At 39.6% G+C, this 22010-nt stretch overlaps 1 protein-coding gene across 1 annotated transcript; it reads left to right on the forward strand.

Annotated features, from left to right (window-relative positions):
* The first annotated feature begins 1970 nt into the window (after positions 1-1970).
* Positions 1971-21620, forward strand: LOC6043432 (importin-5). Its single transcript, XM_001859000.2, has 5 exons — positions 1971-2217; positions 6595-9184; positions 19649-19773; positions 19836-20023; positions 20233-21620. Exons 1-5 carry the CDS (start codon positions 2137-2139, stop codon positions 20558-20560), a joined length of 3312 nt encoding a protein of 1103 aa, XP_001859032.1. The 5' UTR covers positions 1971-2136; the 3' UTR covers positions 20561-21620.
* Positions 21621-22010: the final 390 nt, after the last annotated feature.

Genomic DNA, 22010 nt, shown 5'->3' on the forward strand with positions numbered 1-22010 from the left:
TGGCCCCAATCGCCCCTACCTTAAGAAACAGCTCAAACAAAAGAATCGTACCGCGTGGCAGCCTTTGTCCGATCCACGCCGACGCCAACCAACGCCGACAGATTTTGCCAAAATTGCCGACCTCCGCTTCTGCTACTTGCCGCTAACGATTCTCCTCCCAGATTCCAACAGCCACAGCCTACTGCGTCCACTCCGGAACCGTGATCAGCCGGATTTCTCGTACAGAATTCGCTCCACCGACGCCCTCCGAAGAAGCTTCAAAATGGCCGCTTGCTTGGTAGACTCGAGCCGATCACCTCTGAAGCACACTGCCGCGAAATTCACCCCGTACTCTCACAAAAGAACTTCTTTACCTCGGCAAAGCCGTAGCTGATTTGGAGTTATAAAAAAACGCAAAACGCGTACCGCGAAACGCGATGAAAAATTACCAAAATCACTACTTTTTCACCGGAGAGAAAAAAAAAATCCTTGATCCCCGTCGCCACTAAAACGTACGCTGGGTGGGGAGAGATCGGACAGCAAGTCGAGTAAGAAGAATAACGCACGTCTTGTATGTTGCACTGGTGAACAGCGAAAGAGAGCGCGACAACCGTCGCGATGTCGTTTTATTCATTTTCTTTGTGAGTGTATTAGTGTTACATTTTTAGTACAGTTGTTTGGCCCAAGGCCCGTATGCAACATTATCAAAATTTATAACTTTTAAATCAGTCAGCAATGATGGAAATCTCAACTGTAGCAGTAAAAGTTTTCATTTTCAAAACAAGAATAAACTTTTTATGTAACGAATTTCGTCCACCTTTTATTTCAAATGTAAATTACTTTTGTCATTACAGTAATATTTGTGTATGTTCCCTTTCTTACTACATATTGTCCTGGGTGCAGAATAGTTGTCCGCAAAGCGGCCTCAATTCAGAACTGTCAAAGCGGAACCAATTTACTGTTTGAAAAATGATACCAAGAAGTGGCAAGTATTGTAATCGATCTATGATTTATTTTTTTCAGGAATAAAAAAGTCGAGGGCGTCGAGCTTTTGAGGTATTCGAAGTCAACAAATTTTTAGAAGAGGGTTGGAATTGAGATTGGCATAATTTGTCGCTAACATTTAAATAAGCGCTATGTCTCACGCAAAACCTATAAGGTTTTTTGAAATGTTAGCGATGAATTATCAATAGCTATACATGGCACCAGCTAAATAATATTGAATAAGCTTACTCCGACATTATCACTGCGCTTTAATGATACAAAATCACGGAACTTCCATTCGGTTGCTCTTCAGATTCATAAAATTGCACCCACTTCTGACGCAATTGTTCGTCACGTGGAAAACAAAGATTGACTCTTTTGGCCGCCCATAATTAAGTCTACAAACAAAAAAAGCGCAAATCACTTAATTTTTCAGCGAAAACTTTAAAATCAACAGATCCAAAATGTTTCAAAACAAGTCACTTCAGCAGCAAAAAATATGTCACGCTTGAGCTTAAACCTAGCCTTCTACTTTGTTTATGTTTACAGCTGTAGTGCAGTTGTATTAGTGAAGAGCAGTAGGGATCATTCGGAAATCACGTTACGCATTCTGTCTTTTCAGCACCCAGATATTGTCCAGGGAAAACAGATTGGCCGATGCAAAATATATCGGCAATGGTAACGTATATTTAGCACTTGCAACACTGCTAGTTTTGCTAGGCGTAAAGGGCGGTTGGTGTACAGCGCATAGACTTTTTGTTTTTGTACAAGTTTCGCCCTATTGAAAAGTTACTATACGGATTTTTTTTGTTTGTGTGTAAACTGTGAAGCAATCTGTCAAAAATCGTACTCAAATTTGGGTACTTTTGCGGTCGAATTGACGGTGTAAACCGTGTACAAAACTACACCGCTCAAACGTCAAACCCCGCTGGCGACGCTGCTGTCACGCGCTCGTTTCCCTCTCTTTTGTTTCGCATCGGGCAACCCTGAACTGAACCTGCAGCAAATCTCCGGCGCGCCGCCAGCAGCTGCCAGAAGGAGAGCGCGACGTCCGCCTGTCAGCCAGCCAGAGTCAGCAGAGGAGAACAAGAAAAAATCGTCTGTGTCGCGTGCGTGTGTGCCCCGAGAGGAGGTTTATTTTTTCTTTCTTTTCCCCCGTGCGAATGCGAAATAATGGCTGCGGATCAGGCTCAGTTTCAGCAGCTGCTTAATTCCCTGCTCTCGATCGACAACGATGTCCGGACGCAGGCCGAGGTACGTACCAGCGGCGGCGGAACCACTTCCGTGGCAGGTTCCCCGGGAGGGGGAAAGTGTGTCTTTTCGCTGGTGGCAACTTTTTCGCGTGTGCGCCGCCCGACAACGTGTTTTTGCGGAAGAAGACGATTTTCTCCGCTTTTGTGTGACGGCGTAGAAACGAGGTGATTGCTTGGATTACCTGTAAAATCGAATCCAAGTAGGCACCGTCGAGCAAAATTCCGTTTGAACGGGAGTGTGCAGGAATCCTCGTTGGCCGCGGAACGGAATCCCGCGAGGGACTCCCAATCGGCAGGGAATAAAAAGCACCAAGAACAAGAAGAAGCGGAAGAACATTCGTGAAGCAAGAGGAAAAAAGCAGGGAAAACGATGAATCACGGCACCACGATGACGGTTTTAGTCGGAAGTAAAGGGCAAAGGGATTTTAGAAACCGACTGGCCTGACCTGGCGAGGGAACAGTTTCGCGTGTGACCGTGAAAAAAGGAAGGGGGAGGTGGGGACGCAAAGGGATGGAAAGAATCAATGCAAATTGACGTTGTTATTTTTCCTACCTTGCTCGATGGGATCGATTTGTTTTGAGGAAAATGGAAAATCGGTAACTGTCTTTGATATTACTTTATTTATTTTTTGAGGTTTATGTCCCTCGACTCTGACCAAAAATTGAAATTACAGGCCACGGTTTTAACAAAAATTTTAAACATTGACGATAATATTATTTTTGTGAGAATTAAAAGGTTTTGCGGTCCTGAACATTGTAATTTCATAAAAGTTCAAAATATTCTTTAACAAGCTCAAATAAGCTTAACATGATTATCAATGCAAAAGGCGTTTTTGATTGTTTTGTGTTGATTAGACTTCAATAATTATTTCCATTAAAAAATTTCCAAGGTGGCCACTCAAGTCGGGAAAAAGTCGGGAATTCGTCAAAATTCGCCAAAAATCGGGAAAAAGTCGGGAATTTCAGATTTTATGTCAAAAAGTCGGGAAAAATCGGGAATTCTGAGCTTTTTTATCTCTTGAATAAATTTTGTAATATTTTGTACAATTTCCAAATCGAATTCACTCATTTCTGCTTTAGTAACATACTTTAAATTTAAGGTTATTTTCACTATTTCAATATATTTGAGTATGGAAAAGCTGTTTAAGACCTTTATGAATATTGGAGTCTTGGATACAGATTTTCATAATATTTTTTTATGAATCAAATGATCACTTTTAATTTTGGTTCACAAAATAAAGGTAAAGTTGATGAAAAACTAATATAAAAAGAGAGAGCGTAATGGCCAGCTAAGAATTATGATTCTAATTGATAATGATAATTGAATATTTGAAACAGGATTCGAACTTGAGTTTGGCAATAGTTTTTTTTTGGGTAAATATTTGTAATTGTTTAACTAAATTCATTAAGTAATTTTAAATGTGTTTTTTTCCAAATGTTGCCCTTGAACTTTTTTTTTTGTGAGTATGGGTAAATTACCTACCACAGATAAAGCTTGATTTTCAGTTTGCGGAAAACTCAAATATCGAATAAAGTCCATAATTGAAAAAGATTTGAAAACATAAAGAAATTTTGAGTTCTTGCATAATTATTTTAAAAAAATGCCTCTTCAAACAGTCGCTTAAAATAATTGGGAAAACATAAAATCAGTAACAACTTTTCAAAAGGGCGAAACCCTCAGATGTAAACAAACTGAGTTTTTGTCAGAATCATATAAAGCGAACAAAACTGATTCTAAAACACCCTCCAGCATCACGAAATTCCGAAATACGTAGTTTTACAAGCAAAAAACAAAAGGGCTAATCAACAACATCAATCAAAACAAACCAAATTGAGTTTCCGCCCTTGTGTTTTCACCAAAACACGCGGGGCGAATGTAGTGTTTTCTGCAAGTTCCGACGTATATTTAACAAACACTAAATTTTCGTTATAATTTGGTGAATTTTAACCTGACAATCCTCAAAATGGATCAAAATGTATGTTTCTGATGTCTCTGACCACAATTCCACAACAAACACAGATTTGTATGATCCTAAATACATAACTTTTTAATTTTAATTATTGTAGTATCGGATCTGGTCTGGTTTCACAATCTAGATATGAAGGTCCATAATTTACCGGTTCTTGGGACATGCGGGGATTCTGGGTCGAGCAGTTGCAGGACAAAAAGTTAGTGTAGGGAGGTTTAGGAGAAATGCCGAACAAAATCATCGCCTCCGTAACCATTGAAGCTATGCAAAGATTGAGATTGAGATCTCCCACTTCCGGCGAGGACACCCCAAGGAACGTCACTTCAATATAGGCCACATCGTCAAACCAACTTGCTACTTACGGTGTATCCTAGCTCAACGTGTCTTGGCCTGAACCGGACTCCTTATGAAGGCTTTCTAGACCAATTTTTTATCACTGAGGTTGCAAATATCACTGTATTATCACTGACTGTAACGTTTCACAATGATAAAATAGTTGTTTCACCACTTTTTTCTTTAAAAACCCGAAATGTGAACAAAAACCAAAAGGGTGAATCTCTTGTTTACTTCTGCTTTGTGGCGTAACCTGACGGGCAAAACCGTTGTTTTGGTTGAGTGGGTGGCGAATACGGTGGGGCGAAAATGTAGACACGCTCTTCAAAAAGGCGCAAATTCTTTTTCTCAATTTTTAATAGCAAAAACACCTTAATTAAATGAAATTATTGCTATTTTCTATTACGTTTTGACAAAATTTATGGTTTTCATGCTTTTTTGTGGAAATAGGAATTGATCGAAATTGCAAAATTTTGAATGTTGATTTTCCCGAAACGGCAGGATCGCAGGTTTCGCCCTTTTGAAATGTTGTTACTGAAATCATATCAAACTGAATTTTCACTGAAAAAAAAATTAAATACTGACCACTAGAAAAATTAACATTGATTAAAAAATTCAATATTAAAATTACATAATTGAAAATGGAACTTGGCAAAAACATTTTCTTTTATGAATTCCTTGACATTTTTCTAAATCCTTTGAATGAATAATAACAGCAATTACGTTTTAATCATTCTTTGATTTAAAATGATGATGAAGTTAAAAAAAAATATCAAAAACTATACGTTTGCCAATTAAAAAAAAAATACAATGGAAGTTATAAGTATTGTTGAACTTTCGATTATTTTTTCAAAGACTCATTGTTTGTGTTTCTACTTTGAATCATAATAATGAAATTACATTTTTGAAGTTTTCAAACAAATTTTGTTGTTTAGTTTCTGTAATTTCAAAAAATAAAAATCAAACCATCCACATTAACGACCCCCGGGTCTTTTGTGGTTTTCTATTGCAAGTTTCTGCTCGAACCTAGGAGTCCGAAGGTTTGAATGGGGAGAGCACCCAAACCTCTTTTTACTCCAAGGAACCTTCCACCCCAGTGTTTGAACTGACGACCTTTGGATTGCGAGTCCAACCGAGGTCAATCTTCAATGCAACCCGAGGTCCAATCTTCAATGTGTCTTTGACAATTTTAAAGCAAATTTTCTGAACTTTAAAAAAATAGTTTAGCAATGAAAAAACTGCAAATATTTCGCTAAAATCAAACTATCGGTGGCTATATCTTGAAAACGGAGCCCTTTATCAAAAAATCTGTAAGGTACTTTTCGTTTGCAAATTATTTTTTTTTGCATTAAAAAATAATGTTAAACTTGATTTTGCATGAAACTTCGTTTTTTTTCCAAAAATCACTACTTTTTCAAAAATTCATAACTCGCTGGCAGATTTTTTGACCATGTTTCTCTATGGCTCAATAGTTGCGGTTTTTTGTCCCATAAAACATATAAAAAAATCTCGAAAATTTCGTAGAGAACAAAGGCTGGCAATAGGTTTTTTTTCCTAGCCCAACTCTGGAAGAATCGCTTTACAGCAAAGCAATTTCGTTTGTTTTCAGTAAGTTTTTCGCTGAACCTCAGCTACAACATAAATGAAGCTGTCAAAGCCAGTTAAAATTTTAATTTTAAAAATTCCATTACAATGCTTGAAACATGCCATTCATGTTGCCAGGCCTACTGCGTAAAGTTAACAGCATAGATGATTCGTGAAAGTGTTTTGAGTTTGAGCATAAATGTTTAAACAGCGGGACCAGACAATGCCCAACGACCTCGGAATTTGGCCGCCAGGTTCTCTGCCATTTTGAAATGGGTCATTGGATGCAGTGCGAGGACTTATTCGTTATCTAGTGGGCAAAGAAGGATAGAAGAATGTTTTTTGTTGTCACCGTTTGCGGCTCGCCACGAAAGCCAACGCTGAAAATCAAACCCAAAATGCACGCGCGTAATAGCCCTGCTGGTGTTGCGTTTGCACGAAAGCTCTTTATCGATTTATCAATGTTTTCCCTTTTCCCCTCCCACTTCCAGGAGGCCTACAACAACCTGCCATGCGAGGGCAAGGTGACACACCTGCTGGGAGCGGTCCAGAGCCAGCAGATGGCCGAGGACGCCCGCATGATGGCGGCGGTGCTGCTGCGGCGGCTGTTCAGCGCCGAGTTCCAGGACTTTTACAACCCGCTGCCGCCGGAGTCGAAGGAACAGCTGAAGCAGCAGGTTCTGCTGACGCTGCAACTGAACGAAAGTCCGGGCCTGCGGCGTAAGATCTGCGAGGTCGTGGCCGAGGTGGCGCGCAACCTGATCGACGACGACGGCAACAACCAGTGGCCGGAGTTTCTGCAGTTTCTGTTCCAGTGTGCGAGCGCCCCGAGCGTCCAGCTGCAGGAATCGGCGCTGCGAATCTTCTCGTCGGTGCCGGGCATCTTCGGCAACCAGCAGGGTCAGCACCTGCAGCTGATTAAGCAAATGTTGGTCAAATATCTGGACCCGTCGTCCGATCCGGAGGTGCGCTTCCAGGCGGTTCGTGCCGTCGGTGCGTTTATTCTGCTGCACGACAAGGAAGATGACGTCCAGCGTCAGTTTGGCGATTTGCTGCCACGGGTGATTATGATTACGGCCGAAAGTATCGACGAACAGGACGATCAGACGCTGATTAAGCTGTTGATTGACATGGCCGAAAGTGTCCCACGGTTTCTGCGGCCGCAGCTTGAGCCGATCTTCGAGATGTGCATGAAGGTGTTTAGCAGTCCGGACGTGGAGGACAGTTGGCGCCACTTGGCTCTGGAGGTGATGGTTTCGCTGTCGGAGAATGCTCCGGCGATGGTTCGCAAGCGGGCGGAGAAGTACGTGGCTTCGTTGGTTCCGCTGGTGCTACAGATGATGACCGACCTGGAGGACGACGAGGAGTGGTCGGTGTCGGATGAGATCGCCGAGGATGACACGAGCGACAACAACGTGATTGCCGAGTCGGCGTTGGATCGCTTGGCGTGTGGTCTTGGGGGGAAGGCCATTCTGCCGCACATTGTCGGAAACATTCCAAACATGTTGAACAGTCCGGACTGGAAGCAACGGCACGCTGCGCTGATGGCCATCTCGGCCGCTGGCGAGGGTTGCCACAAGCAGATGGAGACCATGCTGGAGAACATCATGCAGGGCGTGCTCAAGTATTTGATGGATCCCCACCCGAGGGTTCGTTACGCCGCGTGTAACGCCATCGGTCAAATGGCCACCGACTTTGCGCCGGTCTTCGAGAAAAAGTTCCACGAACAGGTCATCCCGGGACTGCTTAGCTTGCTCGATGACGTGCAGAACCCGCGAGTACAGGCTCACGCCGGAGCGGCTCTGGTCAACTTTAGCGAGGATTGTCCGAAGAACATCTTGACGCGTTACTTGGACGGAATAATGGGCAAGCTGGAGGCGATTCTGACCACCAAGTTCAAGGAGCTGGTCGAGAAGGGCACCAAGCTGGTGTTGGAGCAGGTCGTGACGACGATTGCGTCGGTCGCGGACACCACGGAGAAGGACTTTGTCGGATATTACGATCGGTTGATGCCCTGCCTGAAGTACATCATCCAGAACGGCAACAGCGAAGATCTGCGACTGCTGCGTGGCAAGACGATCGAGTGCGTCTCGTTGATTGGACTGGCTGTGGGTGCGGAAAAGTTCATGTCCGATGCGTCGGATGTGATGGACATGCTGCTGAAGACCCACACCGAGGGAGATCTGCCGGACGATGATCCGCAGACGTCGTATCTGATTTCCGCTTGGGCGCGAATTTGCAAGATCTTGGGCAAACAGTTCGAGCAGTATTTGCCACTGGTGATGGGACCGGTCATGAGGACGGCCTCGATGAAGCCGGAAGTGGCCCTGCTGGACAACGACGAGGTGCAGGACGTGGACGGTGACAACGACTGGCAGTTTGTGAACCTGGGTGAACAGCAGAACTTTGGAATCCGCACGGCCGGACTCGAGGACAAGGCGTCGGCTTGCGAAATGTTGGTTTGCTACGCCCGCGAGCTGAAGGATGGTTTCGCCAACTACGCCGAAGAGGTGGTCCGTCTAATGGTGCCCATGTTGAAGTTCTACTTCCACGACGGAGTCCGCACGGCCGCGGCTGAATCGCTGCCCTATCTGCTGGACTGCGCCAAGATCAAGGGACCGACCTACCTGGAAGGAATGTGGCTGTACATCTGCCCCGAGCTGCTCAAAGCCATCGACTCCGAACCGGAACCGGACGTACAAGCCGAACTGCTCCACTCACTGGCCAAATGTATCGAAACCCTCGGCGCCGCCTGCCTCTCCAAGGAAGCTATGGACGAAGTGCTCAAGATCATCGACAAGTTCATGAACCAGCACTTCCAAAAGGAAGAGAAACGCGCCCTGGCCCGCAAGGAAGAGGACTACGACGATGGCGTTGAGGAGCAGCTCGCCGAAGAGGACGACGCCGACATCTATCTGCTGTCCCGGATTTCCGACATTATCCACGCCCTGTTCCTCACCTACAAGGACGGCTTCCTGCCGTACTTCCAGCAGGTCGTGCCACACTTTGTCAAACTGCTCGACCCGACCAAGGCCTGGGCCGACCGGCAGTGGGGACTCTGCATATTCGACGATCTTATCGGTAAGTTTATTAATGGTTGTCGCAAAATTAAGTCTGTCCTAAAATGATGACGTATTCAAGTATGATTCAGACTGATTACGAAACCTTTTCTGAATAGTTGGCTTAACCTTTTCTGACCCCCCAGGCGCGCGCACATTATCAAAAACGAAAAAAAATGTGTCGCCACGCGAAACCCTTTCTAACGAATTTTTTTTTTATTGTTACATTTTATTTCATGCCACTTTCTGCGTCGCCTGAATCGCCAACACGATAACAAACGACGTCGCTTCCACAGGTAAGTCCACGCTTATTATTTTTATTTTTCGTGTGTGTGTGTCTCTGTTTCGGGGAGAGATAACTGCTTCATGCGCTGCGCAGCGCAGCGTGGTTTGTTGGTAATCTCAGTCACTGGCTTAGCTCGTGACTTGAAGCGACTGGGAGGAGATAGTGGGCAAGGAAGGAAGGAAGGAATAACAAGCTGCTGCTGTTGAATTTTCGGACCTGAAACTGTGATTGATGTTAATTGCTGGTTCATGGTTGCTGGGCGTCGTCGTCGTGGTTGAATTGGCAGTTTTTGCTGGAAAACAGTGGGATGGGGTGTTGATTGCCATTGGTGGTACTGGAATCGATTGATTCCAGGAGTAGGCGAACCTGCTGGGCGTTGAAAGTCAGCGGTTGGTCGAGCTATTAATAGAGCTCAATGTTGGAGGGAGAAACGGAGCACGTGGCGTAACGATGTTTGGTGCAGTTGTTTTAGCCTTTGGAAATGTGTCTTCAATTACGGACTTCAAGAATCGTTTAAGAAACTGATCTGTTCAACTGCTCTTTGGTTGACTGTCCTGATCTGTTTCCTATGATACGCTCTTGTCAAACATTATTTTCCTTGTAATTATTTGACTAATGACCCCTTTCATTGCCCCTTTCCTTCCGATCTGCATACTAGCCTTTAAGCGGTACGCAGCTGAAAAGGAACAGAAACGGAAAGATTTCGTTTGACATTTCTTCGCGCGGTGCGTGTTTTTAATATGTTTTGATGAAAAAATCAAAGAATTCGAATTTTACTTTTTGAGTGCGACTGAAAGTTACAAACGTTTTAATAGTTTTATATTCGTTAGAATAATAGAAAATCCCGGCGAATCTCAAAATGCAGAATCTGGAAATTACAAGGGCAGATCGAGGAGCAGATTTAGTTTTTTACTGCTGTAGGCCCACGTGTCGCCAACTTTTGCTAGTACAAACCAGCAACCTTTGAATTGTGAGTTCACTGCACTGTCCGATTAATCCACCCTGGCGGGACCGAAATGAAATAAACCGGAGTGAAAATAAACTTGACAATAATCATACAAATATCTATTTTCTTACTGAAAAATTCAATAATAATCTGATAACGATTCAAGAATAAAACTTCGATAATATTGAAAAACTAACTTAATCCACCTATGTGGTTGGTGCCTTCCTCACTCTTTTCCAACAATGGGTGATATGTAATATGATGGATTTGGACACAAATTTGATCCAAAAAAAACACACATATCACTCAAGGGCTCATAAGTGGTCAGAACTCGAGGCAGGGTTGCCAGATCTTCAATGTTGTAGACTCGTTGGAAAGGTCTCTCGATTACCTAATCAACGATGGGTCGGATGATGGATACGGATATTGTTTACATACATTTAAATGAGATCCGGCTACAAAAAAAGTACATAAATATCACTTAAGTGGTTATAGCTCGAGACAGGGTTGCCAGATCTTCAATGTTGTGAACTCGTTGGAAAGGTCTTTCAATTATCTAAATAACGATATATAACATGATGATGTTTGGTTCAGTTTACTGCCATTTATTCATCTTCCGAAAATATGCGAAAACACATTTTTATACATAACTTTTGAACTACTTATCGAATAGTGTGGTTCAGGCCCCCTTGGAAATGCAAAAAGTGTTCAAAGACCGTTGCATTGTTGATTAAATTATTGTTCTATGCCCACTAAAGCTCTCCTGAAATTTTCAGCCAATTTGGTTCAGGTTTGGCCACAGCTCTGGGACATTTAAGTTTGCATGGGATTTTGAATGTTTTACTACGGGAAAAAATCTTTTTTTAGTTTTTACTGCCTCAACAATCAGTTACCCATTCAAGTAATTGGAACTAATAAAATTTATGTAGATTATTGTATGGGGAACAACTTTTCAGAACATCACAGATTGATCCGAGTTAATCTGGCTTAATTATAAGTGGTTTAAGCTATGGTGTCGTAATTGTTTTTGCAAAGGGCCAACACCGGCAATTTTTTTCCTAATTTTCATCTAGGCGCTCACTACGATTTGTTTTTCATAGCTTGACAACTTTTTTGTTGTTGCTGTCAAACAATTTTTTCAACTGCAAATGGAAAGGTCTTTTTTCAAGTCATCTGTACAATTTGACCAGATTTTCTCGTTTTAGGTTCCGCAGTGTCCAGCGAGAAGTGGAAATTTTAGCATTACTCCAGTTTGTGCAACGATCCAATACAAAAAAATAGCCCGACGTCTCCGGAGTTCTAAATGCCGATGTGTCGTTGATGGTCAAACACACCAAGGGTCAAAACCACATCTCGTTCAAACGGAATCATCACCATCAAGAACTAAGATGTGGAATGTAAAGCAGCTCAATTCAGTTAAAAGATTGCTAGCAAAAATGTGTTGATTGATTTTGAACATTAAATTTATTCCAAATCCTGCTATCTATCGCATTTGTGACTAAAAACTTGCGCGGCCTCATAGTTACATGCTACCAGGCAAGGGCATCAAAGCATACAACTCAGTGAGGGTTGTGGGAGGTCCGAATGACTCCCAATTTCTCTCAAGGGTCGGCATGCTTCTCTTCTACCTGGCCTCCTATCTTTTCCCACTATTCCACTTCCATACAGGTTACCTCCTACCTCGACCTGATTCTTTCCGGATACCGTGGGTGGATCTTCTGCTGATGTGAGGCCCCTCAGCTGCACCTGCCGCTGCTCTGCTTCCGATCTTCGGAACCGACCTCCGGCCGTTTCGTTCTGCAGATGGTTCTCTGTGTGGTTTGAGGTTCGGGGTTCCAAAATGCAGGACGCAGACGATCTAGCGATGTTGGCTAGTCGCTGCTCGTCGATACCGCAATTGACGATTGTAGACGGTGACGGGTTCGCGGGGAATTACCTGGAGTTCTTGGTGTTCTCGCTTGTCCCAGTCTCCTCTGTCCTCCGTGAAGTCCTTTGACCGCTTCCTGGCACTGGCACTTCACAACACTCCGTCGAGCTGCAGTCGAAGCTACGACGGCTATCGCGACTTGTCGCACTTCAATACACCGGGCAAATGGCCGATGAAAATCCGGGCCTCATCCCGCGAACCTCTGATCCGACGAATCCTGGAAAACCCGCCCATCATCATCATCAGTTTCGCCACCCCCAATGGCAGCCCATTCGTTGATCCTCGGCCCTCTGGTGGTGGCTGGCAGAACTGTTCCTCTTTATAGGCGCTTTAGTACGGGAATGGCTGGGTCCGTACACTGGAGACATAAACCGACTCGTCTCACTATCCACGAACACACGCACTCCCCTGCCTCTGTGTCACCGAAATTCTCCCACAACACACCCACTGGTTACACATTCGAGAACCATCTTTATAATTATAATCACATGAAATTAGGCATTTTAACATTCTCTTCATAGAGTTTCCTAGTATGTGGTATAACGATTGTCCACGCTCCACATACAAAAGTTTTTGTTGTATGGGCAATTGTCCACGAGGAGGGGGGAGTGTGCACGATTGATGAAGAAAATACAAATTTTCTATAATCTGTGGGTCATATCCATTGATGGCGGCGGCCAACGGGAAAATTTATCCGATTCATTAATCACAGTCCGCACAAATAAAACAGGTTGGTTACTTTTAACTGAAGCGATACATTGAGAATTAATAAATGCCTGTGCAGAATAATTATAAATATTGTAGAAGGTTTCTAAAATCGATAATAATCACTCAAACGTACTTTTCTGTTCCCTATTGTGACTTCTTGGCCTTTCGCTGAAGACTCTCGTAGTAATAATCAAAGAACTTTTGAATAATTGGTAATCTTAATGAAACAAAAATATTCCTACAAATTCTAACTACATTATTTATTTCAAGAGGCTGTACTAGTTATACATGAATAAGGGTTGTTTCGTCTGGTGAAACCTAAATTAGATATATTAACTTGTAAAATCAACTAATTATTAATTCTTAGATTTTACTGTTTGATGCCATTATTGAAATATCTCAGAAATATTGAACTAATTAAAACTACTGTTTGTGCAGCGAAGAGTTGCGTATGATTCCTGATGCTTTTAGAAACTTTGATAGATAACTTGCAAGTTTGACACTCAGGTCAACCAAGATGCGTCGATGTCGTAGTGCCTGGTCGCTGGCGTTTAATGCCTCTCCTCTTGGATCATACAATTATTTACTCCTCTACTTCTGCATATCACGGAGACAAAGTTAAAGTTAATCCGAATTTTATTTTGCCAGATTTTTCAACAAAATTTCTTTAATGCTTCATGATGTAATTCGAAAACCAGGCAAGTCAGCCCAGGTAATAAAATTCCATGCCAGAGCTCCTTCATTTGCGATCTCTATGTAGGAATTCTATTGTTGCCATTCCGTTCCTCATGGTCATCGGCATTTTAAACTCCGGGAACGCCGGATTTTTTTTATTTGACTGTAATTTCCACTTCTCGCTGGACACTGCGGAACCTAAAACGAGAAAATCTGGTCAAATTGTACAGATGACTTGAAAAAAGACCTTTCCATTTGCAGTTGAAAAATTGTTTGACAGCAACAACAAAAAAGTTGTCAAGCTATGAAAAACAAATCGTAGTGAGCGCCTAGATGAAAATTAGGAAAAAAATTGCCGGTGTTGGCCCTTTGCAAAAACAATTACGACACCATAGCTTAAACCACTTATAATTAAGCCAGATTAACTCGGATCAATCTGTGATGTTCTGAAAAGTTGTTCCCATACAATAATCTACATAAATTTTATTAGTTCCAATTACTTGAATGGGTAACTGATTGTTGAGGCAGTAAAAACTAAAAAAAGATTTTTTCCCGTAGTAAAACATTCAAAATCCCATGCAAACTTAAATGTCCCAGAGCTGTGGCCAAACCTGAACCAAATTGGCTGAAAATTTCAGGAGAGCTTTAGTGGGCATAGAACAATAATTTAATCAACAATGCAACGGTCTTTGAACACTTTTTGCATTTCCAAGGGGGCCTGAACCACACTATTATCGAAACTTCAAACAATTCAATAGCACCGTATGGGACCCTAAACCAAGTCGAATGCGACTAGTTTGGTCAAAATCGGTTCAGCCAGTGCTGAGAAAACTGTGTGACATTATTGGTCACATACACACACACATACACACACGCATACACACACACATACACACAGACATTTGTTCAGTTTTCGATTCTGAGTCGATATTTATACATCAAGGTGGGTTTTCGAGCTTTTAATAAAAAGTTCAATTTTAGAGCAGGATTATAGCCTTACCTCAGTGAGGAAGGCAAAACAAACATTCAGAACTATGAAATAACAAAAAAAAATTGAAAGGAAATTCCAACCATTAAATTAATTTTTAATATTTAAAAAAAAATCAAAATTTAAAAAAATATAAAAACAATTAAAAACAATATAAAAATTTCAAAATTTAAAAAGATTTTAAAAAATAAAAAAAATAAAAATTAAAAAAATAATATAAAAATTTCATAAAAAAAAAAAAAAATAAACAAATTAAAAAAAAGTATGGAAAAGCTTTGAAATCCAATACGCGACATTCAATTGTGCTGTACACCAATTGAGAGATTCGACAGAAACGTGCACGCATCCTGGTGGCGAGTAGAAACACTACGCAACGATGTTCGGAATGACAGCGTGCTTGGAAATATTATTTTTTTGCAGTTTTTGATTTTTATTTCCTTCAAATATTTTTTAACATCGATGAAAGTCATTGTAAAGTGTGGCAATCGCATAAACGAATCGAATGATGTAAAAATCATAGGGGCTGAGTTAATTTTTCATGTTTTTTCCTCAAATTTACCAAAAAGATCTTTTGAAAAATTGATTTAAATATGATTTATTTAATTGATAATGCTCCTTATGTGTGTATTATTGATAGAACAAACTATTAGAGTCATATTACAGCATAATAACAATAATTTTCTCAAAAAATTGCCAGTTATTCGAATTTTTCCAAAAAAATCTAAAAAATCACCAAAATGCATTTTTAAGGTCAATATTTTGGTCAAAGGGGAAGAGAAGTAAAGTTGAAACACTTTTACATAACATTTCATCATTACTTTTAACTTTTGCAACATTTAACTCAAGTTATCCAAAATATCGATCATCTTTTTAGAAAAATCGTTTTAATAAAATTCCAGTCATAATTAATCACTACAAATCACCACGCATTATGATCGTTAGCGAAATTGCCACACTTTGCAATACCCCACTTTTCTGGAAATGCTTGATTTTTCATCATAAACGCGATTTTTCCCTAAAAACTGCTCAAACTGTATGGGGGCTGTCATTCAATAGACAACACATTTTGTCACCGGTCGCAGTAGCATAATTGGTAACGCGGATCAGTACCGTTAATCAGTTGTGGGTTCAAATCCCACCTGCACCAAGTGAGATCTTTTTCGCCATCTCTGAAACATTAGCAGTTGTTGTAATACTTTAATATCGTTGCTTTTAAACAAGAGCAATTTCAGCTCAAATCAGGAATTTTTCTGGTAGTTTTGTACCCGACCCTCTCCGATTTCAATGAAACTTTGTAGACATGTTATCCTAGGCCTATATAAGGCATTTTTGCGTATATGGTGCCAATAGTACTCGAGAATAACATTTGAGAAGGGCGTAAGGTATTCAAATATTTTAGTATTTTGCAATTTAAAAATTACTGTATCTCGAAGCCGTTGCATCGTATCAAAAAGTGGTCAAAAACAAACTTGTAGGAAATTGGACGGGCTTTCTGATAAAAATACACTGATACAAAAATACACGCCACTTTTATGTCATTTTTCAATTTTTAAGTTTAAAAGTTAAATTTGAAGGCGATGTGACGATTTTTTTCCGCTCAAAATTTTTTAGGAAATACCCTAAGATGTTACCAAAAGACTGACGAAAAATGCAGGATGGTATGTCTCTCCTAAAAAAATACAAAAATCATTTACTAAAACTGTTTTTTTTTTTTTGAAAAGTAGTCTAAACGTCAAAATTTTTAAAAACCGGTAGTGGGAATCGATTCCCCAGATAATTTTACAAAAAGTCTCCATATTGACCATTGTCCTATGTCCAATCATTGGGAAGATACAGCGGTTTTAAAAATAAAAATGTTGAAAAAACGGGATTTTTAGTGATTTTTGGCATTTTTTATATGACAGACTTGGTTTTTCAGTCTCGTAAATATTTTTACCGGAAAGCTCGTCCAATTTCCCATAAGTTTGCCTTTGACATTTTTGTTTCAGTGTATTTTTTTTCAGAAAGCCCGTCCAATTTCCTACAAGACAAGTTTGTCTTTGACCACTTTTTGATACAACGCAACGGCTTCGAGATACAGTAATTTTTAAATTACAGAATATAAAAATATTTAAATACCTTACGCCCTTCTCAAATGTTATTCTCGAGTACTGTTTGCTCAATATGCACAAAAATGGCTTATATAGGCCTAAGATGACATGTCTACAAAGTTTCATTGAAATCGGAGAGGGTCGGGTACAAAAGTATCAGAAAAATTCCTGATTTGAGCTGGAATTGCTCACAAATAATATACATGGGCGCTTACACAGCCAAATAAAAACGGTACATTTAAAAAAAATATATAAGGCCGATGCAAATATTTAAAAAAGTTTTTGTCCCTCGGTCCTGGCCGAGGTCAGAGGGGGGGGGGGGCAAAAAAATATAAAAATTTAAATAACAAGCCATAATCTTCACATTTAAATGAAAAAAGTGTTTTAAAATGCATTTTACACTAGTTCAGTTGTTTTGCAATCATTAGTTTTAAAAAATCTAAGATCTGACAAAAACAAAAATTGTATCGAAAAAAAAGATTTTGCATCGAAAATTTTCAAAAAAATCTTAGGATTTTTTAATAAACCCAAACATGCTAAAAATGATTTTAAACGCAGGAGAATGTATTTCAATTTGATTTCAGCTGTTTGCACTTGAATTTTCATTGAAATTTTGAAGTTTATTGTAAAAATATATTTTTTTGCCCCCTGATTTTTCGGGCCAATTTTGAAGGGGGGTGACAAAAACTTTTAAAAATATTTGTACCAGCCTAAAAAAAAATTATAATAAAAAAAAATAAAAAAAATACAAAATAAAAAAATAAATAAAAAAATACAAAATAAAAAAAAAAATAAAAAAAATTAAGAAAATTAAAAAAAAAATAAAAAAAAATTAAAAAAAAAATTAATAAAAATTAATAAAAATACAAAAATTTAAAAAAAACATCAAAGAAAATTAAAAAAAATAGGTAAAAAATTAAAAAACGACAAAATTAAAAAAAAATAATTAGAAAAATAAAAAAAGGCTTGTACAGATTTTATTAAAACTGAAAATTTTCGATGTCTACTATCGCTAAAGTTTTTTTTCGCAAAAAAATTGTTTTCGTCAAATTTTACACTTTTTGAAAACTTTTATTGCAAAACAACTGAACTAGTGTAAAATACATTTAAAACACTTTTTCCATGCAAATGTTGAAACTATGGCATGTTATTTTAATATTTATATTTTTTTAAATTTTTTTGCCCCCCTCCCCTGACTTAAAAAAATTCAAAAGATTAAAAAAATTAAACATTAAAAAAAATAACAAATTTAAAAAATTCAAAAAAATTTAAGAAAAATGACAAAATATTAAAAAATTACAAAAAAAAAAATTAAAAGATTGAAAAATTGAAAAAATAAAAAAAAACTATTTAATTTAAAAAACATTAAAAATTAAGCTATTTAGACGCATTTTTAAATTTTTGTATTTTTATTTTTTTGTATTTTCAAATTTTAAAATTTTGAAAAAAAATCGATTTGATTTTGAGTTTTCAAAATTTCTAATTTTTAAATTTTTTAATTCTTAATTTTTTAAATTTTTGAATTGTTGAATCATTCACAAGAGCAGACATACAAAAATCTCCGAAACACGCATTCAAAACTTTGCCCCCGGCTTGCCGGTACTTGTCGGGTATCAGAAAATGAGTACCCGACAGGTACCGACACATATTAGTGCATCTCAAAAAATTTCAAAAAATTTCAAAAAATTTCAAAAAAATTTCAAAAAATTTCAAAAAAATTCAAAAAATTTCAAAAAATTTCAAAAAAAATCTAAAAATTTCAAAAATTTTTAAAAAATTTCAAAAAATTTCAAAAATTTTCAAAAAATTTCAAACAATTTCAAAAAATTTCAAAAAAAATTCAAAAAATTTCAAAAAAATTCAAAAAATTTCAAAAAATTTCAAAAATTCTAAAATTAAAAAATTCAAAAATTCCAAAATTCCAAAATTCCAAAATTCCAAAATTCAAAAATTCAAAAATTCCAAAATTCCAAAATTCATAAATTCAAAAATTCAAAAATTCAAAAATTTAAAAATTCAAAAATTCAAAAATTCTAAAATTCTAAAATTCTAAAATTCTAAAATTCAAAATTTAAAAATTTTTGAATTTTTGAATTTTTGAATTTTTAAATTTTTGAATTTTTGAATTTTTGAATTTTTGAATCATACATCATACATATCATAAAGAGAGCAGACATATAAAAAGCATTCAAAACTTTGCCCCCCGGCTTGCCGGTACTTGTCGGGTATCAGAAAATGAGTACCCGACAGGTACCGACACATATTTTTCTTCTACAGATGAACTTGAGATCAAATTTGATACCTGCTTTGCTACGCGCGGTGGGAGACTCGGGGGCAAACTCGAGAGCAAATTTGGTGGGAATCAAATCGGGTAGCAAATAGTTAAACTTTCGACATTTTCGAAAAATGAAATTCTTTGAAATTTTCAATAGGATTAAAAAGTTTAATAAACTTTTAGCATTTCTAGGCATGAATCAACACATAATTATTGATTTTGAAGGTAAACGAGAGCAAAAAATGATAAAAACCCATATTTGCTCCCGCGGTTGGCTTGTTTCGGTGGCAAATTTGCTACCCTAGCGGTGGGGATGACGGAGTTTTTTCAAGGTGGCAAATTTGATCTCGGTATCCATGAGCCGGGTGCAAATTTGATTTGCACCCCAGCGCTGGAGATGCCCTGAGGGTTGGTTACTTTCAGGAACTTCCAGCTCCTGCTCTCTGAACTCTGAAAAGAAATAAAATATTACAACGTTTGAAATTTTAGCAACTTTCCAATTCTAAATCAGAGGGGTACTCCAATCATACGTCCGTGTTCGGGAAACGCTGAAATTCAAAATGAAAACAAGTTTCTCTCTTTCGCTTCCAGAATACAGCGGTCCGATGAGCGCCCAGTACCAGGCCTACTTCCTGCAGCCGATGCTGGAGTACATCAAGGACAAGCAACCGGAGGTGCGGCAAGCGGCCGTGTACGGATGTGGCGTGCTGGCACAGGTAGGAAATCTTGCGTTGAACTCAACGGAGCATGATTCTTAAACCAATTTGTTTTGTCGTAGTTTGGCGGCGATCAGTACTCGATGACGTGCGCCCAGGCCATCCAGCTGCTGATCGAGGTGATCATGGTGCCGGGCAGCCGCGAACCGGAGAACGTCAACCCGACGGAGAACGCCATCTCAGCCGTTACGAAGATCCTCAAGTATAACAACAAGGCGCTCACGAACCCGGACGAAATCATTGCACTTTGGTGAGTTTTATCTGCTGCTAAGCTAGTGTGGAGTTGATTTCTTTGTGATGAGAACCCATTAGAAAACAGTCTTACAAGGCGCGCGATCGTGCCGATCTTGGGGAATGTTGTTTTGGCTTAACCTTTTCTGAAGCAGTCGAGTTCGAATTCTACGTTGAAATGAAATTGGGTGATCCCTTGCTAATCACGATCTTCCCTCGCTGAAACAGGTTCTCGTGGCTCCCGGTGGTGGAGGACGACGACGAGGCGATCCACGTGTACGGCTACCTGTGCGATCTGATCCAGGCGAACCATCCGGTCGTGCTCGGCGAGAACAACTCGAACCTCCCGCGGATCGTGTCCATCTTCGCCGAGGCGTTCTACCGCGAGGCCATGTCCGTGGGCCACGCCGAGTCGACGCGGATGCTGGCCATCGTCAAGCAGATCGAGGCCAGTCCGGACATTTTCCAGGCGTGCATAAACCAGCTGACGGCGGAACAGAAGGCGGCCCTCGAGGAGGCGTACCGAGCAGCGGCGGCGATCCCGATTGCGCAGTAAACAGCAAAGTTTGGTGGCCAATTGAACAGAGAGAAACAACAGTTTGTGTCAAGGAGAGGAACGGAATCGCGAGAAAGTGAGAGAGAGAGAGAGCATGAGACATGAAAAGTGAGAGTGAGAAACCCCCGAATTTAGGACCATCCGGAGATTGATGTTTTTGTTTGTTCGTCGTGGACAGAGGAACTGTGGGACGTGAATGTGTTAAGTTTTGGTTATTATTTCACCTTTGCTGCGGAAACAACAATTGAAAAGCACTCACAACGTATTCTGTAAGATGAAAAGGGTTGAAGCACGCCCTGTCTCTTTTTGCCCCTCCCCCCCTCACCGTAAATTGTAAGACTCTCCGGAGATTGAGTTAGGAAAATATTATATATCATAATATATATAACTATTTCTCTGCAAGCAAATATTAGCTTATTATCAATTACTCCATTATTATTATTTTTTTGTTTTGTATCATTATTGATCAAATACACAAACACACACGATCGACATTTATATTTACAGCTTTAGGTAGAATCTATTGTTCACCCCCCTCACTACCGCAATAAATGATCCGGCAAACAGCATCGTAGCGGCGCAAGAATTCAAGTTCTCTTCAACCCCCCCTGTCCAGTTCTCAACTCTCCGAATAGACTAGAATCGGACCACTTGCAAATTTTGAATGTTTGTAGATGATGATTCACACACACACACACTAAAACACGACGCGCTCTTTAGCTTCCGCATAATTCGCTTGAAATCCGATCCAAACGGTACTCTATTGTGCAGAGAATATCATCAGGCAGAAATATTAAACAATACGCTTTATTTTTTATTATTATTTCCTTCAACTAGAAAACAAAAACACAACTTTTTGCGTGTGTTTCGAAGCAGCACGTTGCTCCAAAATTTAAATTGTAAATAAGCGCAGCAAACAAAACAAAAGCAAAACTCGCCTCCCAAGCTGTTATTTCCCAAGGAAAAACCCCGTTATTTTTGCACCATTTTGGCACTCCGTATTATTGGATCTTATTCGCTTGGCCAAAAAAAAAAAAAAACAAAAAAGAAATCTGTTAAACATCTCAACATTGGAAATGCTTTGATTATTTTGTATCGCGCGAGCGTACGTTCGGGTGCGTTTTGTTCCTCCTTGAGTTCGACACCCCCGCGGTTTAAGTGTCATGTGGCGTGACGTCACGCCCACACACACACACAGTGGAAAAAGTTTTTTTTTCTGTGCAAACAAGCAAACATAAAAGGAAAAAAAAACAACATGAATAATATCTAGACTTTGTGCACATTTTCCATATTAAAAAAGGCAAATTCTATATATTGAGTAAAAATAAAAATCGATATTCTATTATTGAACTGCTGCATTTTGTGTGTTTGAAAGAAAATGGGAAAGAAATCCGAAATTTGAAAGAAAATGGGAAAGAAATCCGAAATGAGCAAAGGAATTAACCCTCTG

The sequence above is a fragment of the Culex quinquefasciatus genome, chromosome 3 (assembly GCF_015732765.1).
Source record: "Culex quinquefasciatus strain JHB chromosome 3, VPISU_Cqui_1.0_pri_paternal, whole genome shotgun sequence".
Classification (NCBI taxonomy): Eukaryota; Metazoa; Arthropoda; class Insecta; order Diptera; family Culicidae; genus Culex; species Culex quinquefasciatus.

Excerpts from the sequence above, each read along its gene's own strand:
- LOC6043432 (XM_001859000.2), top strand. The coding sequence starts at position 2,137 with ATGGCTGCGGATCAGGCTCAGTTTCAGCAGCTGCTTAATTCCCTGCTC. Across the intron at positions 19,774-19,835 it reads GATGTGGCGTGCTGGCACAG|TTTGGCGGCGATCAGTACTC; the intron begins GTAGGAAATCTT and ends GTTTTGTCGTAG. Across the intron at positions 20,024-20,232 it reads GACGAAATCATTGCACTTTG|GTTCTCGTGGCTCCCGGTGG; the intron begins GTGAGTTTTATC and ends TCGCTGAAACAG.